Source organism: Manduca sexta, chromosome 21 (genome assembly GCF_014839805.1).
Source record: "Manduca sexta isolate Smith_Timp_Sample1 chromosome 21, JHU_Msex_v1.0, whole genome shotgun sequence".
Classification (NCBI taxonomy): Eukaryota; Metazoa; Arthropoda; class Insecta; order Lepidoptera; family Sphingidae; genus Manduca; species Manduca sexta.
Window position 1 is genome coordinate 1163233 of NC_051135.1, and position 25189 is coordinate 1188421.

General features: G+C 33.9%; 1 protein-coding gene across 1 annotated transcript; it reads right to left on the bottom strand.

Moving 5' to 3' along the window:
• Positions 1 to 527: 527 nt before the first annotated feature.
• LOC115451873 (transmembrane protease serine 9) lies at positions 528 to 23698 on the bottom strand. Its single transcript, XM_030180271.2, has 14 exons — positions 23491 to 23698; positions 22766 to 22880; positions 20697 to 20859; positions 17010 to 17215; positions 15843 to 16048; positions 14609 to 14669; positions 13168 to 13284; positions 10218 to 10315; positions 10032 to 10110; positions 8347 to 8509; positions 4798 to 5003; positions 1262 to 1467; positions 998 to 1055; positions 528 to 694 (listed from the first exon to the last, which is right to left on the bottom strand). Exons 1-14 carry the CDS (start codon positions 23545 to 23547, stop codon positions 573 to 575), a joined length of 1857 nt encoding a protein of 618 aa, XP_030036131.1. The 5' UTR covers positions 23548 to 23698; the 3' UTR covers positions 528 to 572.
• Between the last annotated feature and the right edge of the window lie 1491 nt (positions 23699 to 25189).

Consider the following 25189-nt stretch of genomic DNA (forward strand, 5'->3'; position numbering starts at 1 on the left):
AGACAGAGATAGATTGCAGATAATAGTAAATGGATGTTTATTTATGCAAATATGTAAGCGATTTTTATGTAAATCTATTTGGACTGTTTGTCATCCAAATTCTGTTTACCTAAATTACAAAATAAAAAATTCTTGAACTAGATTAAACGCATAGTCGATGGCATCAATTAAAACTGCTCAAACCTTCCAACTTAGCGGTGATATAAAATCATCACAACACATGATACGGTTCCAAAATTAGCTGTCAAGACAACTTTAAGGACCCGAATTCATATTAGGATTACGATTCTCCAAGCAGATAGGTATTCTTGCATATAAATTTCAAGTTACAGCCAAAAACTGGGCACATATGGAACATATTTTTATTTTTAATCACTACATAATCCATTTAAATTAATCTCCTAAACAAATTATCTTAAACATAATCTACATTCGTGGAAATTGCATTAACATATATTATAGATTTTATCGTTCTTAGGTGTTAATTTATTTAGAATAAAAACGGCACTTTTTTGAATATTTTTTACTTAAATTAAAGAGCGAGGCTTACAAAAGTTTTATAATATGTGCGATTAAAATTTACAGTAACATCCTTCTTGCGTGTTATCTCGGATCCAATCTAAGTATTTTGTGACTCTCGTGTATACTCCAGGATATCCTTTTCTTGCACATCCGTAACCCCAGGACACGATACCTAGAAATATTTATTAAGAATAAATATTTTTGACGGTTTCATGAAAAAGTTTCAATATATGGCGCTTTTGTTCTTATGCCACAAGTTTGGTCTTGCTTCCGATTACCAAGCTGAGCAATGTTCGTTTTTTGATCAGCTATTTGAATTTACCCCTGATATGGAGATAACACCATGGCTCATGACTGCTCTATATTCATTCTTATTTTGCCTTCTGGGGATACAGGCGCATTCTTTTTAATTTTAGAAAGTACAGTTAAAGAATATTTTTATAGTAAGGACGTGTTTTAAAATAGAATAATTTACCTATTAATTCAGATGCAAAATCCTTATTTTCTGCTATCAGAGGACCGCCGCTATCTCCCTAAAATTACACAATCATATCGAATCAAATGAAATTTCTCGATCTTTTTCATTATAAAATTCATACAACAAGCATTCATGAAAATTAAACATTGTTACAAAAAAATCACTCTATACACATGCAAACAAAAATCAATCATGTAAAATCCTTATATATTACGTCGTCATCCTTTGACAATGGGCTATAAATAAATAAGAAACACTTACTGTGCACGCATCTTTATGAGCCGTGGCGGGGTACCCTGCGCACATCATGACGTCAGTGATCTTTGATGCGTTGTATTTTGTTTTTTTGCACTCCTCATTACTAAGAACAGGTAACTCTGCTTCAAGGAGAGTGCAGGACCAATTCCCTGTCTCACTTCTAGCCCCCCACCCAGCAACGGTTGCTAATGTGTCAGTGTATACTTTACCTACAAGAAAAAACAGACGTTTACATCCCTATCTGTCTATTTGACTAATTTCATTGTGGGTTTAAGCTACTCGCCTTGCAAGCGGCGTTAAGCAATTTATTTTATACTAGGAGACCATAAATTTTACGTTCACTTTAAAAAAATAAAATTACCAAAATTATTTATCTCTTTAAATATTTATCTAAGTCTTATAGGTCAAGAATAAATTTCGTCAAATTAATTCAACATGTTATTTATTTGTCATTTCTCAGTTTGAAATAAAAATATATCTGAATCGTCGACTTTACTCAATATTCATATTAACAATCATCATTACCAGTTGAAATCCACTGCTAGACACAGGCCTCCCCTAAAGATTTCTAGACCGACCTATCAAAAGTGACCTGCACCCACCGTGATCCTGGAACCTTGATCAAGTCGTCTGTCCATCTTGTATGTCGACATTCAACGCAATTAGCTACTGATGATGCTAATCTCGTTTTTCGAAACAAACGAAGTTGTTAATTTTAAGAAATTCATATGTTTGGCGCTCGGAAGACAAGCTTATATTTTAAAATATGTTATCAAATAAACACCTTATTTCGTCTGATGTCTAAATAAAATACGAATATATTCTAATATAAGTAATTTGTTTTAACTATTAACAATATTTTATCGTGCTAAAATATTCGACTGAGTCAATGACCCACGGACTATCTATATATGTGCGAAAGGTTCCACGGATCCAATAATCTTTTTAAAAAAACTTGTATCAACCAGGAGAATTCAATAATTTTCGTCATTCTCAAGTAATTGCGATAAATTGAATATGGATACATTGTGTATGTTCTGAATTTAATGTAAATTTCATCGTTTAGATTATAGGTTAACTTGAATAGGCATTAATTTCTTAACATAATTAATAGGAAACTGAGCGTAAATTTTGATTCATAATAAAACAATGTACCTACCAAACCTTTAACTTTATGTTATTTATTAACATAAGGGTAAAACTCTTCGTTAAAAAAGCCATAAAGAATTTAAGGGATAGAAATTATATCATTAAAGTATTTTAGTGTCTCCAAAATTTACGATATTATAAAAAGATAAACATTTTAGGACCAACATCATGGGCAAAAATATGCTCAATAAATGTTCTCGCTTCAAACCTAAAATCTGCCGAAAAAGATTTATTAGGATACGAATAAATTTTTTGTGTTGCGCAGACGCAAGAAAAAGCACTGCATCGGCTATCTCGATTATCTTAGGTTTGGATGAACCCAAATTTGCATGACGTGCTGCAAGTTTCAAAATAACTCCAATAGTCAATATAGGCATAAGGAAAGATGTCTCTAAAATGAAACTTGTGTCCCTAACATTTGCATAAAAGTCGCATGGGATTATAAAAACATTTTAGAGAACAAAATTGAAACACTTCAACCCACTCAAATATGCCTTTGTGGTTATAAATTACGATGTCTTTATGGCTTTTTTAACTTTGCGAAATATATTATAAGGAAAATCTTGTCATTTGTAAAATTGAATTCAAATGTATAAAATATGTTAGGTAGAGACCTGTCCGTCATGTCTGGTGATTAAAATTGTTGCGCAGTTTCTTTAATAACGATATTAGCCTGCTTCATTACATTACAAAGCCATACATTCGCAAATCTGACAAAATACCAAATTCAGATTTACATTTGCGAGTAATTTTTTGTTTGGATTATTAGAAGTTAACGCTCATCTGCTAAATGATCTGTATGACATTTAGAACATCAGAACAGTAACTAAACATAAACTAAGTAAGTACTAAGCTACTTTTATCCTAGAATTAAATGATAACATTTTATTCCAAGAAAAGCCTATAACGCGGGCAGAGCTACGAGCAACAGCTAGTTTTATAAAGCTGTCAAAACGAACAACCACACAAACTACTTTTAGTTATTTTGATAACATCAAATCTAAATACGAGTAAATATTGGGCCTGTTTCACAAGTTTCAAGTAAGTTTTATTTGACAGTTATCGTATTCAACAGCTGCTGTAGATGTAATTACTCATTTTATTACTATTTATTTGGGAGGATAGATTAAAGTATGTCTTTTGTATTTGGTCGGTTTATACATTTACTAGCTTTTGCTGGCAGCTTCGCCCGTGTGAAGGAGTTTGTCGGGATAATTTTTCTCCCGACTTACTTGATATGTATCGTTATATTATGACCAAATTACACAAAATTATTATAAATTGTAGCTTGTTGTTATTTTGATATATAACCAATATTACTGTAAAATTTCGTCCAAATCTTTCAGTAGTTTTTCGTGAGAGAGGAACAAACATACATCCATCCTCACAAACTTTCGCAATTATAATATTATTATGAAGTGACGACTAGCATTTATTTAAATGGTGAAACAGGCCCTAAGTCTTATATTGTACAATGACGATACAATGTGCCGTTAGACAGGTCTGAGTGAAAAAATATGCAAACACTGTTTTTGTGACCAACATATTGACAGTCATTGATATTCATATTATATTTCAAGCGTGGTATCGCTTGAGCAAAAAATTAGACACTTGACCGATGTCTTACACAAATAAAGTTTTGGAGTGTGGAAATATTGAATATATACGTTACCAATTTGAATAAACATTGTTTTGAAGTAACGATAGCATAATGGGTAATGGAATGAAGTACCAATCCAAATATAATTAATTTCAACCCAGCTCCTAGAAGAGGCACCCCTGAATTTTCGAAATGATGAGTACCTAAATGTATATTCGCTATTTTTATTTACTTTAATAATGGAGGATTACTTCGTAAGGAAACCTACCTGCGAATTCTCAGTAACAAACAATTTCAAAGGTATGTAAATCCAATCCACATAAGACCAACGTATTAGACTAACCGGTGTCCTATAGTAAAGAAGGCTCGTGACCAGCAATGGGACAATAATATATTAAAATATTTTAACTAACAGGAATTACTGATTGATATACGTAATGGCTTTTGGACCTTCTATTTAATAAACTTCACTAAGTGACCAGTGGGTCTAGAACATTCAAAAACAGATTTTTGGACTACACCAGACTATCAGATCTCACGTATCCACTGTCATACCAAAACCTTCAAGGCATAATTACGTCCCTTGCCAATTGTCATTTACCTTGGACTTCACATAAGACGTGCAGTGAGAAGCGGAGGCCCGTGCCCAGCAATGAGACAGTATATAATACAGGACTGATATTATTATATTATTCAGTGAGTCATTTTGTTTGAGCCCTCAAAAAAGTGACTCAAAACACCGATAAACATTCAATGTACACAAACCGAAACTGCATCATTCCAAACATACCTGGGTTAGTCGGCAAGCAAACGGGTCGAACGTTGTGTGAATACGTGACGGGCCTATTCATTTGTATCAACGCTATATCGTTACTCAGCTCTGTCAGTGTGAAGTTATGTGCTATCACCTTCACGACATATCTCTGCTCCCGAGTTTGCTCGCGGTTGCATCTGTTGTGCTCGCCGAACGTCACTCGGAACATGAACCACATAAACCTGGAAGATAATTGGTGGAATGCTTTTTATGAATATATTAATTACTGAAGGCGTATTTACTTACTTTATATCTACACACACACACACACATACACAACATCATGCATTTATCCCCGAAGGGGTATGCAGAGGCGCAACCAGGGCCGTGGAGGAGTGGCGTTTCAGGCTGGAGGCCCCGTCAGCGGGGCTTCGGGCCATCGCGGCAGTGCGTCCTGTCTTTGCACAGTGGCTGGACAGGCGCCACGGCGTGGCGACATTTCGCCTGACGCAGGTGCTCACCGGGCATGCTTGCTTCGGTGAGTACCTGTGTGAAATAGTACGAAAGGAAGTAAGCGCCGTGTGTCACCATTGTGACAACTGCCCGCAAGATACGGCCCAACACACGTTGGAGTCCTGCCCAGCCTGGGACGAGGAGCGCAGCGCTCTCGTTTCAGTCGTCGGAGGAGATCTCTCGCTGCCGGCCGTGGTCGCTTCCATGGTCGGCAGTCGGGAGGCCTGGCGTGCGGTGGCCCACTTCTGCGAGGTGGTCCTCTCGCAAAGGAGAGTGCCGAGAGGGATCGGGAACGGGCCGATCCCTCCCGCCGTCAGAGGAGACGAAGGAGGCGCCGGGTGGACGACTGACCGGCGTCTCCCGCCCTGTGGAATGGGGGCGTTTGGAGAATTCCACCACGGTATCCCCTGCCTGTCGTAAGAGGCGACTAATAGGGGCCACGAAGGGGGTCGTCGGCGGGCAGTAGGGGGCTGTCCGCCCTAGTGCATTTCTGTGCATCTTTGCACATTTGTCGGTTAACCCCCGGGTTGGACGGCAGTGTGTGTAGTTGGCCTCACGCTGCCGTAGACGCCGAGAGCATCCTTCGGTGCGCGGCGGCTTCTGAGCCCCCCCCATAGGAGACGGGCCGCAAGGCGGCACCGCGCAGGGGCGGCTGCGGTCGCACACTAGACACTTCAACGTCAGAGGAAGCCCGCAGCCGTCCCTAATGCGCCGAAGAGGGCCACCGCGGAGTTTTAGCTGGTAGGCCGTGCATAGGTTTAAGTTGTATAAAGGGTTAGGGCCTCGGCCCGGCGGTCGCCCGAAGGTCGTCATCAAATCCGGGCGGCTCAACGCCGGGCCGTAAGGCACGGTTACCCCAGCATAACCGCTCAGTCGCCCCCCACGAAGGCTGGGCGGTAGTAATAAGGGACATTCTCCGCGAAAACAAAAAAAAAAAAAAAAAAAAAAGAGGCGCAACCAGGGCACCCACTTTTCGCTAAGTGTGTTTCGTCTCATGATGTGGTAGGGGGTGAGCGTATCGCCATATCGGGCACAAATTCCAGACTCCGGACTGACACTAAGCAGAAAAATCCAAATGTCACATTGCCCGACCCGGGATTCGAGCCCAGGACCACAGAGCGCTGTCATACCGCGCATGCTGTGTAACTACGCCACGGAGGCAGTTAGTCTAGTAGGTACTTTATAATTCAGTTTTATATTATGGTATTACCACTGTTTATAGACGGTCATGTCGCTTACCATCAGGCAAGCATGAACTTCTTAACATTGAAGTGCAAAAAAGAGGGTTTACCAGTGGGTTTACGTACGTATTCCTTTTTTCAGAATGAAAGTAATGATAGTAAAATAAAGCCTGTATTGTTATTAGATTTTTTTTAAGCGGTTCTAAAAATGAACAGACCAAATTTCCTCTTTATCGAATATGTCTTAGCATTTTATGCCACCCCTCACCTTAAGCTCGACTGCCTCTAAACGCTAGCCATTGCTACCCGCGTCGAATATTGTGTACAAGTTATATCTTACTAATAATAAAATGCAAAATTAAGGCTTTTTACATGATATCTCAAGGTCACTTCTTGCGAGTAATCTTTATATTGACTTCTATCACATTGTGCTTCAATTTCACATTACCATAAAAGTATATTAACATTAAAAGTATTATAACTTTTTACGCAGGTGAAACCACGGACGAAAACTAGTGATTCCATAATTACATCATATCCAAGGTACCTAAACGATTCTTATTAATATTAAAGTAACGTTCCTGTTTACAGCAAGATGCACATTTAGTTTCGATGCTAACAACGTGTGTTCACGCGTGAGGAATCTTTGAATATATCCATAATGGTATTATTTCACTAGGAACAAGAAGAGTTATTTATTTTGGACAAATATTTATGACAGGGGCTTGTAAGTATGTATAATATATCCATTAGTATACCAATTAAAACCGTCCTATAAGGAAGAATTATACGGTTTCTAATTTTTAGCATTTAATAATATTAGTTTATCTAAATGAATATCTATATTTTATGCAAATAACTTTACCGTTTTTTACCAATCAAGAAAAGAGATCATGATTCTGTATCATTTGTCACCATCTGTATACATAGGATGAGTAACGGAAAGACGACTCGCCGCTGACGACTATTGTATACCGTTAAAATTATACACAATGCAAGTGTTAAGAGTTTAGCCCGTAAAGGTATGATTAGATACATTATTTGCTTATTGAATTATTATGTTATCGAAAGTATTGGTAAAGCAAATTACGTTTAACCACTGCAATCCGATATATTATAATTGGTATTTGTTAGTTCTCTTAGCATGGTCCGCGTGTTTAATTAATAATACTTCTACAATGTATGAAAATCATATACCTTATGTATTAATGTAGGACTTGGTCTAGCTATATGTTAATTATCATTTAATTATTTTTTTTATACGTGAACTGACAAAGTGACTCTAATATACTACACAGGTTGATCCCGGAACGCGACGCACTTACGTGGGCCACTATGACGGGTTTTAACATATTGTGTACGATGGCCGCTATCCGGGCAAATACAAAATATATCCTACAACCAACAAATCTAATCTGTGGTATTATTCCATTCATACTAGAGTATAAAACAATTTTCATTTCTTATATAGATATTATTAATTCTTTGTGAATTTATCGTTCGCTTTAACGGTAAAGGAAAACATCGTGAGGAAATCTGCACATCTGAGAAGTTCTCTATAGGAATTTCGAAGGTGTGTGAAGTCTACCAATCCGCACTAGGCCAGCGTGGTGGACTAAGGCCTAATCCCTCTCAGTGGTAGAGGAGGCCCGTGCTCAGCAGTGGGCAAGTATATAATACAGGGCTGATATTATTATTATATATTATTAATTAAAACATTGTCTAATCCTTTCTTTTTCCTCTTCTGCTGTAGACATTATAGACTATGTTTAAAGATTAATAATTTCTCATATTTCGTAATAATATCAAATCTTAAACATTTCAATTGTTCCTTTGAACAGGAATATAAAGTATATAGGTACATAGAATTATATATAATATAGGACCTTACCCTTTCAGACAATGCGCAGCGGTGATGACAAACTTATCGTTTATTAGTGAGGCTCCACATCCAAAGGATTTGTGGTATATCAGACGAGCGAGCCAGGGATACGCGTTGACCCCAGACTCTCTACCACCCACGAGACGAGGCTCCTCATTGCGTTCGCCGCAGCCTGGGGAAAGGTATTAAACCTTCTTAATAACAAACAGTGACGAATTGTGTAAACATTTTTGGTAGCCTTTATTTACGAGTTTGTTTAATGGCTAAGTATTGTGAATTTTCTATTTTGTAAGATAAAAATGTTATTTAGTTCTATGCAAGTTATATGAATTGCAGCTCTTGAAGCGCATTATTAAAAACGATTCTATTCATCATGGTAGTCAGCTAGTGTATGCGACTTCTTCAATTAATGATGGACCAATACAAACAATTTATAAAATAAATATTATATACTTATTAATTATAGTTTAATCAGTTATGGAGATCAAAAGAATTTATTCATGATTATAATAAATCTACTCACAAAATATGACTCAACTCAATTTGCAAAATTAAAAAAAAATAATTATCCTGCAAACCACTTTTTCAAAAATCCTTTTTTATAACGAGTATTAAAATGCAAAATTCGGAAGCCAAACACTTAAATTTTATCCATCTGTTTTGATGAAGATATGATTTGGTGGAGATAAGTAACATGACACCCACTTTAAATTACCTGAGAATTTAAGCAACCAACACCCCTACCTTTGAATTGTGTATAAGAAAACATTAGTATCTCATTTAGTCATCACACTAAAAAATAATCGATATTGTCATCTCTTAATCTGATTAAAGATATAAGAAGTAAAAAAAATAGAACGATATTCTGGAGTTTATTCTATAAATTATTAATTCTAACAAAGAGTAAAACCTAAATCAACACTAATATATTTATTTTAAGATTATATTTATGTTGACGTAGGCCTTATACTACATTGAAAAACATGAAGCAGCGGTTTGACGCTCGCGTTCATATATTTAAAAAATATTTCAAACACAATACTAATGTTCTAATCATAATTGATAAAATTACTTTGAAATAAAACTAAAAACTATTTAACGGATTTTATCGCGGTTTTTTATATTATTATTTTCTCCCGACTTTTATATATTTTAATTGTCACACACTAAATTATTAAACCATTTTGCGACGCACGGACTACGTAATAAAAAAAAAATCTACCAATTAGAAAAAAAATTTGGACCAAACAAACAAAAACATATATTTTCCGAAACACGTTTAAAATGACCTCTATTTAAATAACAAAAAATGTTATACTTAGTAGAGAGCTAATAGATATACGATGCAATAATTTGTCGGATCAAATTAGATCTAGTAAAATAGACACACATTTGCTTTTCATTAACGCTAATAAAAATCTTTTATATTATAGTTTCTCGACCCCTATGATTAACAGGAAAAAGAAAATTATCAGAAAACTGTTTTGCGTGGGAAATGTTTAACTTTTAATTATATAGTTCTTTCATAAATTATAAGCATGTTAATATATTATAATTAATTATTAGACTGAATTATTTTTGTATTAATCCTTCTTGATAAATATTTTTGTTTTAATTGTTAAGTCATATTCAACGAAGATATTATTATCACACTTGTTCACTGAACACTATAAAATCAGTAATTATTTACTTACTACAGTCTTGACATGGTGGTAAATGTTGAGCCCCATAATGACCAGGTCCCGTTTTTACCTCATAGGATAATGAGGGACCCTAAAAAAATATAAAATACTAATTTAGAAATTTTATCGTAAAATTTTATTTAAAATAATATAACTAAAATCCTAATGGAAAAAAAATTCTTTTTTTAAAAAACTCACCCTATTTAGTTCGCGCGGCGCATATCCAACCACCGTGCATAGACAAAAACACAAAATATACCACAACATATTCACAGTGTGAAGTGAGAAACAGTCTCCTTATAGAAAGTTCATGCGCTTATGTCCCAGTATTTTTGATACACTAACTCATGCCTTCGATCTCCGCGCACTTTATGGTTATAGGAACTCTAAAATGTAACATTTGTTTTAAAAATCACGTGTATTTCCTTCGCGTATACAGGCGGTAGAGTAAGGCAAATATTTTTTTGCATACGGCTTTATATGCAAATGCAAGCCCACACCACCCTCTACTAATTAGTTCCTTTTCATTTAAATAAGTTTCAAATATAATTATCCATCGCTGTCGCACGCTAAAAGCATAAATTTGTAATCTATACTACTATAAGAAGCTGAAGAGTTTGTTTGTTAGAACGCGCTAATCTCAAAAACTACTGGTTCCAATTTAAAAATTATTTTAGAAAGGCTTTAGGCTATAAAACATTACTCTATGACCTGATAGGAAATTTATCCTTTTTGAGAGTTTCCGTTTCGTACACAGTGTAAACAGTTAAAGTTACGCAAAAACAATGTGTTACAGAATTTCTCCTTTTAAAAAGTTCTAAAAAATATATAACAATGTACCCCGCCTAATCTATCTGCCTATTTAAACGGGATAACCTGAAAAAGTACCCAACAGATTTCGATGAATATCAGTATGGAGAAAGTCTTTGACCCTCGGATGGATGCATGCTACTTTCTACCCTGGGAAAATATATAGCGGGATTTTCATCCTGTAAAATATTGTGTCGCGGGAGAGCCTCGAGGAAAAGCTAGTTTTTACACTTCTCTGGTGTTATACACAATTCAATAATAACGTAATCAGATAAAGCTCAATTCAAGAAATGTAAAGTTTCTTGGTAAAACTTTCTAGTTTCTACAATTAAAATTTTACTAATCCGCAAGAAAAATATCAACACTAATATTACAAAAATATGTAATACGCGTTCCTGGCCATTTAAACATTGGTATTTTTTTTTTATAAAAAAAAAGATTAAAACAAATCAAGTAGGTAGGTCCATCTAATATTCTCAGTAGTAGAGCGCAATCTTAGTAGCCCGCGACAGCGGCTCCAAAGAAGGCGTGTTATTTGGCAATGACCTCTAAGAACGTTCACCCCGACATCGGCTGACAGTTAACACGTAATTATTTTGAATCTTATAGTTTAAACCATAAGAGCAAAAATACACATCAAATGTCTGTATGCATGCAATAAAATATTATAAATTTAGGGACACGCTCGGCAAACATATTTATAGCTTTTGGTTTTAGATTGCCGGATTTAATTATAGCGGCCGACTCAAACAGTTGGAAGAATTGAAAAATGCCCCTCTGCCTTTGTAAATTTTTATAAGTTACCCTTATTAATTTCAAAAATTGGAAATATACAATGCCATTAAAATGTCTTAACCTTTTTTTAATGACCGTCTAATGAGGCATCAAAGTTCCTAAATTAAAATTAACGTCAAGAAAAATAATTCCATATTTCCAATCATTAAACAAGATTTATAATCCAGGAATGTTATTATAAATAGTTCCCTATTATTTTTAATGAAGACGACACCTAAACTTACTAAATATATTATTATTGGTAGGTATATTCATTTTAATTTAAATATGGAAAATAAATAGTTATGAGATATATATAAGATAAAATTAATTAAAAAAAACACATAGTTTTCTGAGGTACTTTATTGGTCACTTTACAAATTAATTTAGTAAAAAAAATACCAAGTAAGTACTTAAGTAAATCTTAATTATAATTTGTATGGCATTTAGAGTACGTATATTATTACTTACATTATTATACTTAAATAATTTAGATAAATAATTATTTAACCAAAATAAATTACAAACATAAATCTAAAACATATTTTGGCACATTATAAATATCGACCAAAAAATTAACTTTAAAGTATACATTTCCTTAGATGTTCGGTAATTTGGAGTAAATTACACCAAAACGAGTGAACTGTAATCCAAATATTTATTTTTGTTAAGAATGTTTAAAACAATATATATTATACGGATTACAGTTAATCAGTTAAGTTACTTTATTTGGAAACAAACAATTTTAATATCAATGATTTCTTATGTTTACGCGAATGTTAGACATTGAAATGAAACTATTTTTCGGATTTTATCACGGTATTTTATATATTAGATAAATGTAGGTAGATATTGTAACTTTGACTTTCCGGACGAATAACATTTCAGTCCCTCCGTGACCATGAAGTCTGCAAAGTCTTCGAAACGTCTGGAGATAATTATAACACATAGAAAACCGTAATAAAATCCGAAAAAGTGTTTTATTGCAATATCAAGATCATAAATTTTCACGCCCTTTTCATCCTATTTTACAGTTGTCAATCTTAAATAATTTGTGAAGAAATGTCATTTTAAACTCTATTGTTTTCTTAATATGTCTTCTAAATTAAGTTGTTTGATACCTAAAAATATATTATCATTCTATCTAAATTCAGGATAATAATCTGTTTTGTTCAAGAACTATATATGCATTATGCAACTTGCTGTGTCGTAATATTCTTCCATATACTTTTAATGGAATAGGAACAGCTTTGCAAAAACCTCTGTCAAACGTATACAATATTTTGTATTGCTTCAACTACAAAATATTGTATACGTTCAACCTTCATTACAATTTTTTTATTATTTGTATTAATTTGAACTTGAATCCTCATAGGATTTAAAATTTGTGAACCTAAAATCTCACAGTAAAACGCTACATACATAATTACTTGAAAGGCCCAGAATTCATTTACAATTTTAAAACGTGAAATTATAACGCAGCATAATTCTTGACAAAATTAAAACAGGAATGCATTCGAATCCGACAATTCTACGAACAATCAGCAGTGATGTGTTGTCTAATCGCTGCAGTAACATCCATCCTGCGTGTTTTCCCGTATCCAGTCCAAGTAGTTGGTAACCCTGGTGTACACGCCGGGGTAACCCACTCGAGCGCAGCCGTTACCCCAGGACACCACACCTAAAGAAGAAAAAGAGTATTTTAAAACTTATAGATCAACGTGTATCCGTTCGTTCTCAGATTATAATAAAGCGTCGCAAGACGTTACCTGATCGTTTGTACAAAATATTTATCATTAAAAGTATCGTATGATATTGATCCCCATATTTCAAGAAAGTTGTTCATTACATTTATTTCAAAATCTAATTTATAAATACGAACTAAATAAGATATATCGTTTGTATTTATCAATATTTATTAAATCAACAATGTCAATCACTAGCATCAAATAGTTAAAACCGATGACAATTTTGTAAATTTCGAATGCATCAACGAGTATGTATCTCTTTCTGACACCTTATCAAAACCATAGTTAAAACAGTATCAATATATTAAATTAGTATTTTAGTATGATTTCTATGGCTTTAACTATTATTCTGAACTATTCTTAACTAAAGTTGACGAATTAGGGGTATACAATATTTATGAAACTGACCGCGTTACGTCGGTACTTGTCAGGTACTTGTAATGTAATGTAATATTACTTATAAGATTATTTGTATAGATCTTTCCAATATTACAGTATGCGGTATAGTATGACTAAATGAGTAAATCGTACGAGCTAGTTCACCTACGTAAAGTTGTCAACATGCGGGTATAACAGCCTATTTTAAAAATATCTCATAATCCCTCGCTATATGACTATTTTTACATAATCTCCATATCATTAGTATAGGCGCGTCGTGATGAATTTTATTTATTTAAGGCATGGATGAGCAGGATCGCCTTAAACTGCACAATATCAATATTTATTAGGACGGTGACACACAGTGGCGAAAGGTGAAATATGTCGAAAGGGAATCCGACACAATATACAGGTACTAATATACATTAATACAGTCTTGAAATTGCTCTAATGTAATTTGATTCTACATAAATTCTACATAATAGGAAGTCGGCAGGAATCGGCGGTTATATGTACCCTTCGGCACTGCTGACATCCATAAATATATGACTACCTCGATTGCATAACTGTATTGCCTCCACGGCACGACACCATTCTTAGGTCCTGGGTTCGTATTCGGGTTAGGCAAAGTGAATGCAAACATAGCATAAGTCTTTCTACGACTTTTGACTGCTGACGCCAACATAGGTCGCCTCTAAGACTAGGTGGTAGCATTAATAACACTTTCCCCGGAGAAACATAAAGGGACCATATAGAAATAGATCAAAACTAATTATTCGGAGACTTATTTGTGTGATGTAATTTAGATTTAACACCAACGATCTTTGAATACCGTCGACGTTATGTATAGGTATTAGAAAGGGACAAGGAAGTGTTTACCTATTAATTCATATCGCTTGTCGTTCTTCCGTTCTGTGATGAGGGGGCCGCCGCTGTCACCCTGAAAAATAATAATATATATTTTTATTATTATTAAATATTATGGTTATAAAATGTTAATCCAACATTTAAAGTATGGTTGGTTAGCAGTACTTCAATTTTATTAATAATTTTTATTTATGTCCTAAAATGAAAAAAATCTATCCTAACAAATTGTTCATTTTCTTTAATTAAACTTACTAGTAATTATTATCACTGGTCTTGTTCTAGTGGTAGCTTATAAAAAGATAGAGCGGAAGGTCTTGGACACAAATCCCAAATCGGACAACACTTTGTGTTTTCTTAGCTAATTTTTCCAGAGTTAGAATTCCCGCAAGAGATTAATGCCAGACAGGCATAAAATATAAACCAAATCATTTCACTAACATGCGTGAAACATTCTTGCAGCAACTCTAATTCAGAGTGGAATAAGGGCAGGTAGGTGGAAAAAGATTATTAAATTTTCTTTACCGACTTAAAAATTTCTTACAATTAACAAATAATAACTAATCAAATAATGGAAATAGTAACTTAACTATCTTTGTGGGGAATAAATAGGTGTTGCTTATACTGCACACATTAATATGGCATTTTGTACATGTTCATTTGACAGTACAGTTCACACAATACCAAGCAATTCTATTTCCTTTCCAGTAAACAATAAAGACATGTTACCAAAAGAGATTTTAATTGTTGAGAAATATTCCATATTTGGATAACTTTGTATCCAAAAGATACTCTGTAGATATCCACTTTATCTGCGACCCATGTCATAACAGAATAGAAATGAAACAATTAGCAACTTTAAGTTGTCCAGAATCTAGCAACAACGTCCTTCAGAAAGACATTCCAGAGAATTATAATAGTTGAGCTTACACTTGTCTCATAGAACCTTCCGCTCTCACCAAATATTAGTCTCATGACCAATATAGACAGCTTAATGATACTAATGAATCAATAACCTTTTTTATCATGGCAAAGTTGTTACTTTGTTAAGTGAAGGTCCACTGTAGCTGATACTCAAAAGATAATAGAATTATGCAACCAGTCATATTGGATCTACACAGACTGATCCCCGAACACAACTCATCGAAACAAGCATAAGACCTTTCTAAGAATATGACACCACTAAAAAATTCTCAGAGTACCGTAATTGCTACTTACTGTATACTCAGAAAGCAGCCACATAACTTACCTGGCAAGAATCCTTCTGCCCGGTCTCGGGGTAGCCAGCACACAGCATGTTATCAGTGATCATTGCCGGCGTGTATTTGGTTTTTCGACACGCCTCATTGCTTAACACGGGCACTTCCACTTCTTGTAATGTGCATGACACCTTTCCTTCTTCACTGAGCGTTCCCCAACCAGATGCGACAGCTTTGACTCCAACGTATAGATTATCTGGAATTATTGATATTTTATTAAATACCATATTATTATGTACTTGAGTATCTACAATTAAATTGTTTACCTCAATTAAATCTAGAAAAGTGTTATTATATTTAGAGCAACCAAACCAATAAAGAAAACTCCAACGAGAAATGTAATTTATTTACAAGGCATTTAAATCAATTATGTTATTTTTATTAATCTGTCATAAATTTATAGAAGATATTATAAAGTATTTTTTCTTTGAAAGAAATCATCTCTCCTGTAGAGGTTTAATAAGTAGATAATATTGCGCTCAGGCGAAATATTACATCTAAGTGTTTGATCATAAAATGTTAAAATTTGCCTCTCATCCAAGTTATAAAATCTTGGGATAAAAGATTACTCTTTTTTTAAACTTTGCAAGTAAGTTAAAGAAAATAATATTACCAATATTTAAATTAAACTATGGTGAGTCCCCCCGTGACCATGAAGGCTGCAAAGTCTTCGAAACGTCGGGAGAAAAGGAAATATTAAAACCGCGATAAAATTCCTAAAATAGTTTAATTTAAATGTCTAACATTCGCGTAAACTTAAGAAATTAATATTACCAATATTTTTGCATGTTTAACAAATACGACAATAAGAATACAATTCAATTCGATTTATTTCTATTCTCAATCGAATTTACTTTGATATTTCCATTAACAAAATGTTGACATAAACTCAGGCCTGTATTTGCAAACATTACTTAGGTAAGTAAAGAGCAATTGTGTGATAAGTCTGTTTCTCAGTGATTTCAACCTACTAATAACTTATCAGTAAAAGTAAGATATTTGGATATTAATTGGTAGTGAAGATATAAATCGCTAAATGGATTTAAATGTAATTTTATACACAAATATACCACGTCGGAAAAGTACACAGTGGGACTTTCATTGGAGATTTCCCGCAGCTGAGTCGTAAGTATTTTATAATATATAGCTGTACTCACAATTATTCTTCGGTAAACAAATAGGTTTGATTGCTTCAGAGAGAGGAACCCGCTCGTTCAGTCGAAGAAGAGCAATATCGTTGTCAAAATTCTGAAGACTAAACTTATTAGATATAGCCCTCAGGACGAATCTCGTCTCTGGCCTTGTTGTGGTATTGCATTTATTATTCTCTCCGAATGTGACCTTTATCATAAACCACATGAATCTGGAAAACAAGATAAAAGCAAAACTAGATTCAACGTACAAAAACAAACATATAAATATTAGCATTTAAAAGCTTATATTAACGATCTAACATAACAATGATAGTGTCGATTCTTTTTGCGTTATGTTTAATGTGTTCGGGAGTAATGATTATAATTTTGTAGACATTCTAATTACGATAACATTATTCAGGTGATAATTTCATCAGGCTTACTGGTAGTAAGCCTATCATATGTGAGAGTCCGCCTGGGTAGGTACCACCGCAATGTTTATTCCTGCCGCCAAGCAGCAGTGTGTAGTCACTGTTGTGTTCCGGTTTGAAGGAAATTGTAGCTAGTAAAACTACTGGACATACTAAAACTTAACATCTTGTGTCTCAGGATGGCGAGCGCAGTGGAATGCCAAACACTTGCAATTTAAGATGTTGGATGGTATTTCTACTGTTTATGGGCGGTCGTATCGCTTACCATCAGGCAAATGGCAAGCTAGTCTCGTCAATCAAAGGAATAAATAAAATATATATGGTTAACCTATAGTCAGGGGAATTAAATTATAAATAATAATAAACCTTCAAATAAATCCCATGGTTAAGGACGTACGACGAAGCCTTAGATACTATAAAAAAAAATCTGCCGCGTCTGTCTGAACGCGATAAACTATAAACTATATAACGGATACTGACGAAACTTGTTATGGAGATAGTTAGAGACCCCGGGAAGGACAAAGGCCATTTTTATTATCCTGGAAACACTCTTTTCGGTAGGCAAAGTCGCGAACAAAATCTAGTGTACTAATAAAAATAAACAGGATGCAAGATTTCAAAGGTAATTTAGAACATTTGCGATTGGAAAGCAGAAAATAAAAAGACAGTTTAGTTTTACTTCAACTATTGTGTAACTATCATTAGTTCTTTGATTGTGCGATGGTCGTAACTATTTGTGTCGGCATTGAGCGAAAGTGACGCTGTATTTTGGCAGCCCAGGGTCATGGATACCATTTATGTCTGTCCATAAACTTTCACTTACTGCGCAGTTCGTTTTCAAAATCGCATAACCATCGATTACCAGTAAATATTGAACTCACAACTACGATCTATATTTGTGACGCAAAATGATATGAAGCCATGATCCATAACAAAAAAGCGACGCATAAAGCCGATCAAAATGGTCATTTGTGGAGGATAACGAACTTTAATTCGGAGCCTGCTCCTGGGCCGGTTTGAAGGTGAACGCACTTATCGATACTGATTGGAATTCACAAATTCGGACACCGATTTTATTTCGGACTTGTTTGCCAAATCATAGGTTATCGGACTCGTATCTTGATGATTTACGGTTTCATCTGCAGTAACCGGCGCCGTGCATTAATCGAACTAAAAAAAGTAATAATTAATCGAAATCTTGATTACTTTTGTAATGACATACATTGAAATTAAAAAATCATTACGGAAAAGCAATTATCCGATAAATTAATTTTCCGAAGTAGTATTCCTCACCCATTTGTCATTAACCTACATATGAGAATGTGTCAATAACCAGTAAATAATTCAATTGTTTTGTGTCGTCACCTTTGTGCCATTAACCTTAATTATGCGCTGTTAGATTTATACCATTTCAATATCATACCTTATTTATTCTCCGAAATTGGATATATGTATAATTATTATTCTCAGTAAATGTTATATATCATGTTCTACTTCAAAAAATGATATTTAAAGTGGCACATTTTTCTTATCTATTCGTAACAATCAAAATAAAGACTTAATAAAAAAGGAATAAAACATGCTTTTAAATGGAGGTAATAATTAATTTAAAAAAAACCCTAACGATCATCACGCAAAGAAACATAAAAAAAATTAAATTCATATTTAAGAAAACGCAAATGGAGTAGTGTATGTCGGCAGCCACAATTTTCGCGATAAGCAAAATATATCGTGTGCCTACAAATGGTTTGTAGAGTCAACATCCTTTTAAGAGTTTAGATAAACACTTGGGGTCTTGACTTCACGTTCGTGTGCTAAACCAATGGTCATTTACCTATCCATGCCATGCCAAAAAATTATATTAAGTCATTATTTAGGTTTGCATGTGTAAGGCCAACTTACAAGAAGACAAAATAAGAGTTGCCTTGAGTTTGACTTGACTGAGTTGAATTGAGAATAAGAGTAGTGCCGATGAGAATTTATTATACGATCACCGCCGGCCTATTTTTGCAAACTTATCAAATATTACTTTGTATTACTATAGATTAATAGAAACAAAGACACTATTTAAGTGTTAACCTCTTGATTGTAATGTTCCATCCTTCGCCACTAGTTGACACTACTGTGACTTTATGAAAGCACTCCTTTACTATTCTGACTCTATAATTATTCTACACTCGACTGGCGACCCGGCCCAGCTTCGCAAGTGTAGCAGAGCATATATGCCTATATTTTGTGTCGTACAAAACATTCATAAATTATAAGTAATACAACCCTTCCTCTTGAATCATCCGTCCATTGCTGAAAACCGATTGGTTGGTGAAAATCCGTTTAATAGTTTTTGAGTTTATAGCATTCAGACAGACAGACGCGGCGGTGGGTCATTGTTTTATAATATATAAGGATGATCTATTACCTTTTAATTACATTTTTATCTTGAGACTATAACATAGAAAAATTTGATCAGTGGTTCTGCGCATTAATGATTGACTTAAATAACACTAATTTGAACATTTATATCTTGCAATCAAGCAAGAGATTTAATTTTCGTCTACAATTTATGGGTATTTTATAGCTTCAAAATAAAGTCAGATGTAAGGTCAAAGAACAAAATTATACCTAACAATATTCTAAATGTATGTTTTGATGTTCGTAGATCAATAATTCGCTAGAGCGTACAAAATATAAAATTATCGACTACTCACAAACGCTAGTCACCTTTCCCGGTAGGTCAACGGACAGGGGGAGGGTGAAAAGAGTGGGGAACTACACCGCCGATATCCACATTAATGAAAGGGTTGAATAATTTATACCCCTAGCTCTACAATTATTGTACTTATTGTTTCAATTTAATTATTTTACGCAAGTGTGTCAATAGTTCACGACAGAATAGATAATTTGTCTATAAATACATATTTTGACTATTTGTGTCACATGTATCTTGATTTACATGATATTCTATAAAAATAGCGGGCATCACCAAAATAATGCCTAGTCTGGTTTTGTTTTTTCAAACTACAGTTGGTCACAATTACCACTACTTAATAGCGATGTCTCTTTTATAATTTCATTTCTAGTAATAAGCGTATAATAGTGTATAAGCCGGATTTTTAGAATATTCTGCAGTGCAAAACAAATCCATCGCCTAACTCCTTTCTTATAATCGGTTCAGTAACTAAGACCAACTAACTTGCACCTTACATACATATGTAGCCAGTATTACATACGTTTCTTGCTCCCGTAATCGTATAAAAATTTAGTTTTTTGACAAGCAACTAACCCTTTAACACAATGCGCTGCAGTTAGAACATATCGATCGTTGATAAGCATGCCGCCGCAGTAGAATCTCTTGAAATATATGAGTTTCGCCATCCAGGGGAACTCGTTAAGCCCGGCCTGATGTCCTCCCACTATACGGGACGCTTCATTCCGCTCGCCACATTCTGGAATCAATATAACATCAAATTATATATTGAATAATAATATAAAATATTTATCAGTATCAGAAGATTTGGTATCAAAAATATACATTTGAAAATAATACTTTTGATATCGTAAACAGTGCTCAAAATTATAAAAATCTATAAGAATACATTTATTTTTACAAACACTAACTTCAGGAGAATTAAATCAATGAACAATGGGTTAAGTGTAAATACACTACCATTCTTTCTCTTTTCATGAATAGCTTCTTAGTTTAATAAAGAAACTGTATCTCAAATTGCTTTTTTTCATGAATGAAGCTCAGACTTTCACTTAATGTATATATAATTTGCGGTTATTTTTCATATTATTTTGAATCAAGTTAGGAATTAACTGTCAAATTATTTTCACGACTAATCTAGATATCATTATCGAAAGTGATGTCGGTCTTATTTCGTTTTATTTTTTGACTACCCATTTCTTTTAACTACAATAATCACGCAGAACAATGTTAAAAAGTAAGCCAAGAAATGAGAATTCGTTATTTTACACAATTAAATGTTCCTGAATTTAAATTAATTTGATATTAAAATACTAATAAATTCCATTTTTATGATAATATCGAATGCGAAAATTGACACCTTATTAATATTTATATGACATTAGTCTTTAAAATAACCCTAATATGACAAGGAAAACATCGTTAAAACCTAACAACGCATGCGCACATTTTGACATCAGATAAAACAAAAAGACTTAAACTGGATTTAAGTGCTGACAACCTATAGTGTGTTATGAATTTTTAAATGCGCACAACAAAGGTATGCCTAAATTTGGTTCTTACTTTATGCTTTATTTACGTAAGTTAACTCAAGATGGAGGATATTAGGCGGAACAATAACAACAAAGATCAAATAACAGAATCCAGAATATGTTAATAAACAAAATATGGTATTTGGACATTGCATTAACATTTTTTTTAAATGGTGACACGTATCAAAGATGATTAAACAAATCTTTCGATTGTCGATAATGATTGAAATTGAAAAAAATCATTTATCTACATTTCTAATTTTCATTATGAATTTGGATAAACATTTGTATTCTAATAGCAGTAGCATATTATCTATATAAATATTTGTTTGATTCTATCGATATCTCCAAAAATATATGTCTCGGTTTATGTAGTTTCGCGCGCATTTTAATACGTATTCCAAAAAAATTCTCTCCGCACTAACACACAACATTTGATCTATTTAAGTATTTTAAATTCAGCACATTAAAATGACATATTAAACAATAATAATTTTCTTGATTACTATAGGGAAATATAATATTAGGGGATAATGACAGATGCTTCGTTTTCCTATCCTTCACTGGTAGACAGAGCACTTTGTTCCCAATATCAATGGGAGAAAATTGTTCATCGGTGGGGGACAACGCTATTTTGTTCCGTTGTCTGAGTGATGAACAAATTGTGGGAGAGAACAGGATTAGTCATCAAAATCGCGTTATCGCTACCATCCCTTGGGGAATTAGGGGAACAGACGGATGACTAGTCTGATGGACGTAACGCCCTAGAAAATGTGGTAAATAAAAACTTTTGAGGTTAAATAAATCATTGTGGGTAGTTTAATAACGACGTTAGGAAATAATAGTCGTCATGTTTAGTTTCTTCGTCTGTTGATTCAAGCGTTTCAAAAAATTACCTAAATCGGCAACCCCATTATGTTTCTAATTTCTAGCTACAATTACCATGTTTAATAATTTTAGCTTGCTTCGTATACCTGATACATCAAATAATGGAATGTAAAACATTTGGCGAAAAGTGGATGCCCTGGTTGCACCTCTGCATCACCCTTTGGAGATAAATGCGTGATAATGTGCGTGTATGTAATTTTTGTAAAAAAATATTCAATTACTAACTGCAGGTACACGTGGATCTCGGGAGATTCTGCTCCAAGAGTGGTGGACGATTGCCCCACACACCGCCGAAGAAGTTCTTCGTAAACACGCCTCTAGTCTCGCGGCTTCCATTATCCTGCGTCACACAAAATTCAAATTTATGCTAAAATATGCAAAGGAGCAACACCTTTCATGTTTCTTCTAGTTTTCAAATACAGCCATAGCTTTTGTATTCTATCTTGTTTTGTAATCAATACCTATAATGTAATGCTAAAGGAATAAAATTAGAAAGCTTAAGAAATATTCTATAATAAATTATATTGTAACAGTAGTTTTTCACGGTGATCATCCATGTTATTTATTAACGTAACATAAATGGTGTATACAGCTCATTTTAGCAAAATAGGAGAAAATACACAAACACGACGTGTTTAGAATACGCATGGAAGATTCAGGAGATAACTTTGTTTTACATTCAACGCGCGAACCAACATTAGGATGCGTTGCAGTTTGAACTTTCCACTTCCGATTTATGCATTTCTGATAATAATTATTTATTTATTATTTTTGGTTTTCTTATATTTTATATTTTACAAATCAAAAATTATGTTGGTAAACATATAATGATTGAGTGTAATTACTTAGGTATTAGAAAATATTTTGGAGGAAAATAATATTTAGTTAAACTACGACACCGTAAGCAACGTTAAATAAAAAAAAATGTAAAAAAAAATGAAAGTACAAACCTCGGAGCTAGTGAAAGTCAAACCCACAAGCACCAAAATAAAGACGCACTTCCACATGCTGGCGTTTTATAAACAAATGAAAAATTGATAAATTATATTTTGGCAGGTGTCTGTCGCATCGTTGTTCAACACGTAGCGCGCGATCGCCGACACACACTGAGATGTGTTGCTCACTGTCCGATTGGTCGTGTTTTCGTGAGGTTACCCCACTAGTCAAAGACCATTCTGTATTCTTGGCCGTTAGAGAATAAATCAGGTGCAGTGTCAGGGTACTTAATTGATGAGATCGTGGTGGGCCAACACCCACTAGTTTACCCATAGACATGTAAATAGGCTTAATACAGTTATTATTGGCCTTTTATAGAGGGACAATAAAGCCATAAATATGATTTGGTCCCGTTTTGTTTGAGTTTATGATTTTATAATAGTTTGCAGTATAATATTAAATTCTTGTTCTCCCACTTAGTAAAAAAGTATCAAATTGTAACAAAATCTTTGTAAGAAACTTATTATCACTCAAGCGTCTTTTTTTAAATGCTATGTGACAAAATAAAAACCAAATTTTTATTAGTACTGGTTTTGCTATGGATCGATACTTGCCACGCAAGGATTTAAGAAGATAAGCTCACTAATGTTATATAAACACTTTTGGATATTGATATTACTTAAGCAAAGTTGAAATATAATAAATATTTGGTTTCGCACGCACCGCTATTCGCATGAGTCATTTTCCGAAATAATTTCACTTTATAAGTGCTTCTCCGAACATCATGTTATAGGTATATTTTCTAAGAGCATGCCAGTATGGCTAAGGTAGTGCTACACACTAACCTGATAAATGTACATGTGTAGTAAACGAAATTTAAAGTATTTCCCAATACTTTTTCCACTCTTTTAGAGGTGGCTGTACTGCTCCATAATTTTCTGAGTAATCCAGGCATAACCGTACTTGAAAATGGATAGGTATTGTTGAATAAACAACACTATTTGAATTACGGGTAAGCCTAAATTTAATTTTATAAAATTAAATGTTATAAAGTTTTTGCACTTTCCTTCCCTATGAGGCTCCTCGTTGTAATGTTCTCTGGCGGATATATTTTGTAATGATTCCGAAAACTAATAAAAACAAATAAATTCCCAATGGTTCCAATTTTTGAATTCAATTGCTCCACATAAACCTCAATAGGTATAAAATAAAAAAAATGGTGTTAAAGAAATTCATTCCCAACTTTCTTACATTCTTAAGGAAACATTGTTGGATTCCGATACAACATAAATCTCTTGTCGCCGACGCTCAGCATAATGTCACTGTGCTATAAGAATGGCAAAATCGAACGCTAATTAATATTCCGCACTTGATGTAAAGTAACAGCGGCAAATAAGCAACAGAGTCTGTGTTAACGGTACATACAGGTACATTAGCAATGAAAATTCTTTACCGTGTCGGTAAATAAAACCTCATCGGCTACTTAACCTTGATAAACGGTATTTTAAAAAGTTTCTAATACCGATCGAAAAAACGAGTGATTACTTATAAGGTGGAATGTGTAATATGTGGCTTTATTTAATATAAGTATATAGCTGACATCTGATGATGTCAGACGTCTGACATTCTTTAGTAAATCCAGGTCAAAAGTACCCTGAAATGGCGGGAATGGATGAAAAGATTGATAAAGGTGGAGGAAACGCGAGAAGTATG

Coding starts and splice junctions, on each gene's coding strand:
- LOC115451873 (XM_030180271.2), bottom strand. CDS start 23,547: ATGTGGAAGTGCGTCTTTATTTTGGTGCTTGTGGGTTTGACTTTCACT. Junction 10,316..13,167: donor GGATGGATGTTACTGCAGCG/ATTAGACAACAC, acceptor ACTTTCTATAAG/GAGACTGTTTCTCACTTCAC. Junction 1,056..1,261: donor CTCATAAAGATGCGTGCACA/GTAAGTGTTTCT, acceptor GTGTAATTTTAG/GGAGATAGCGGCGGTCCTCT.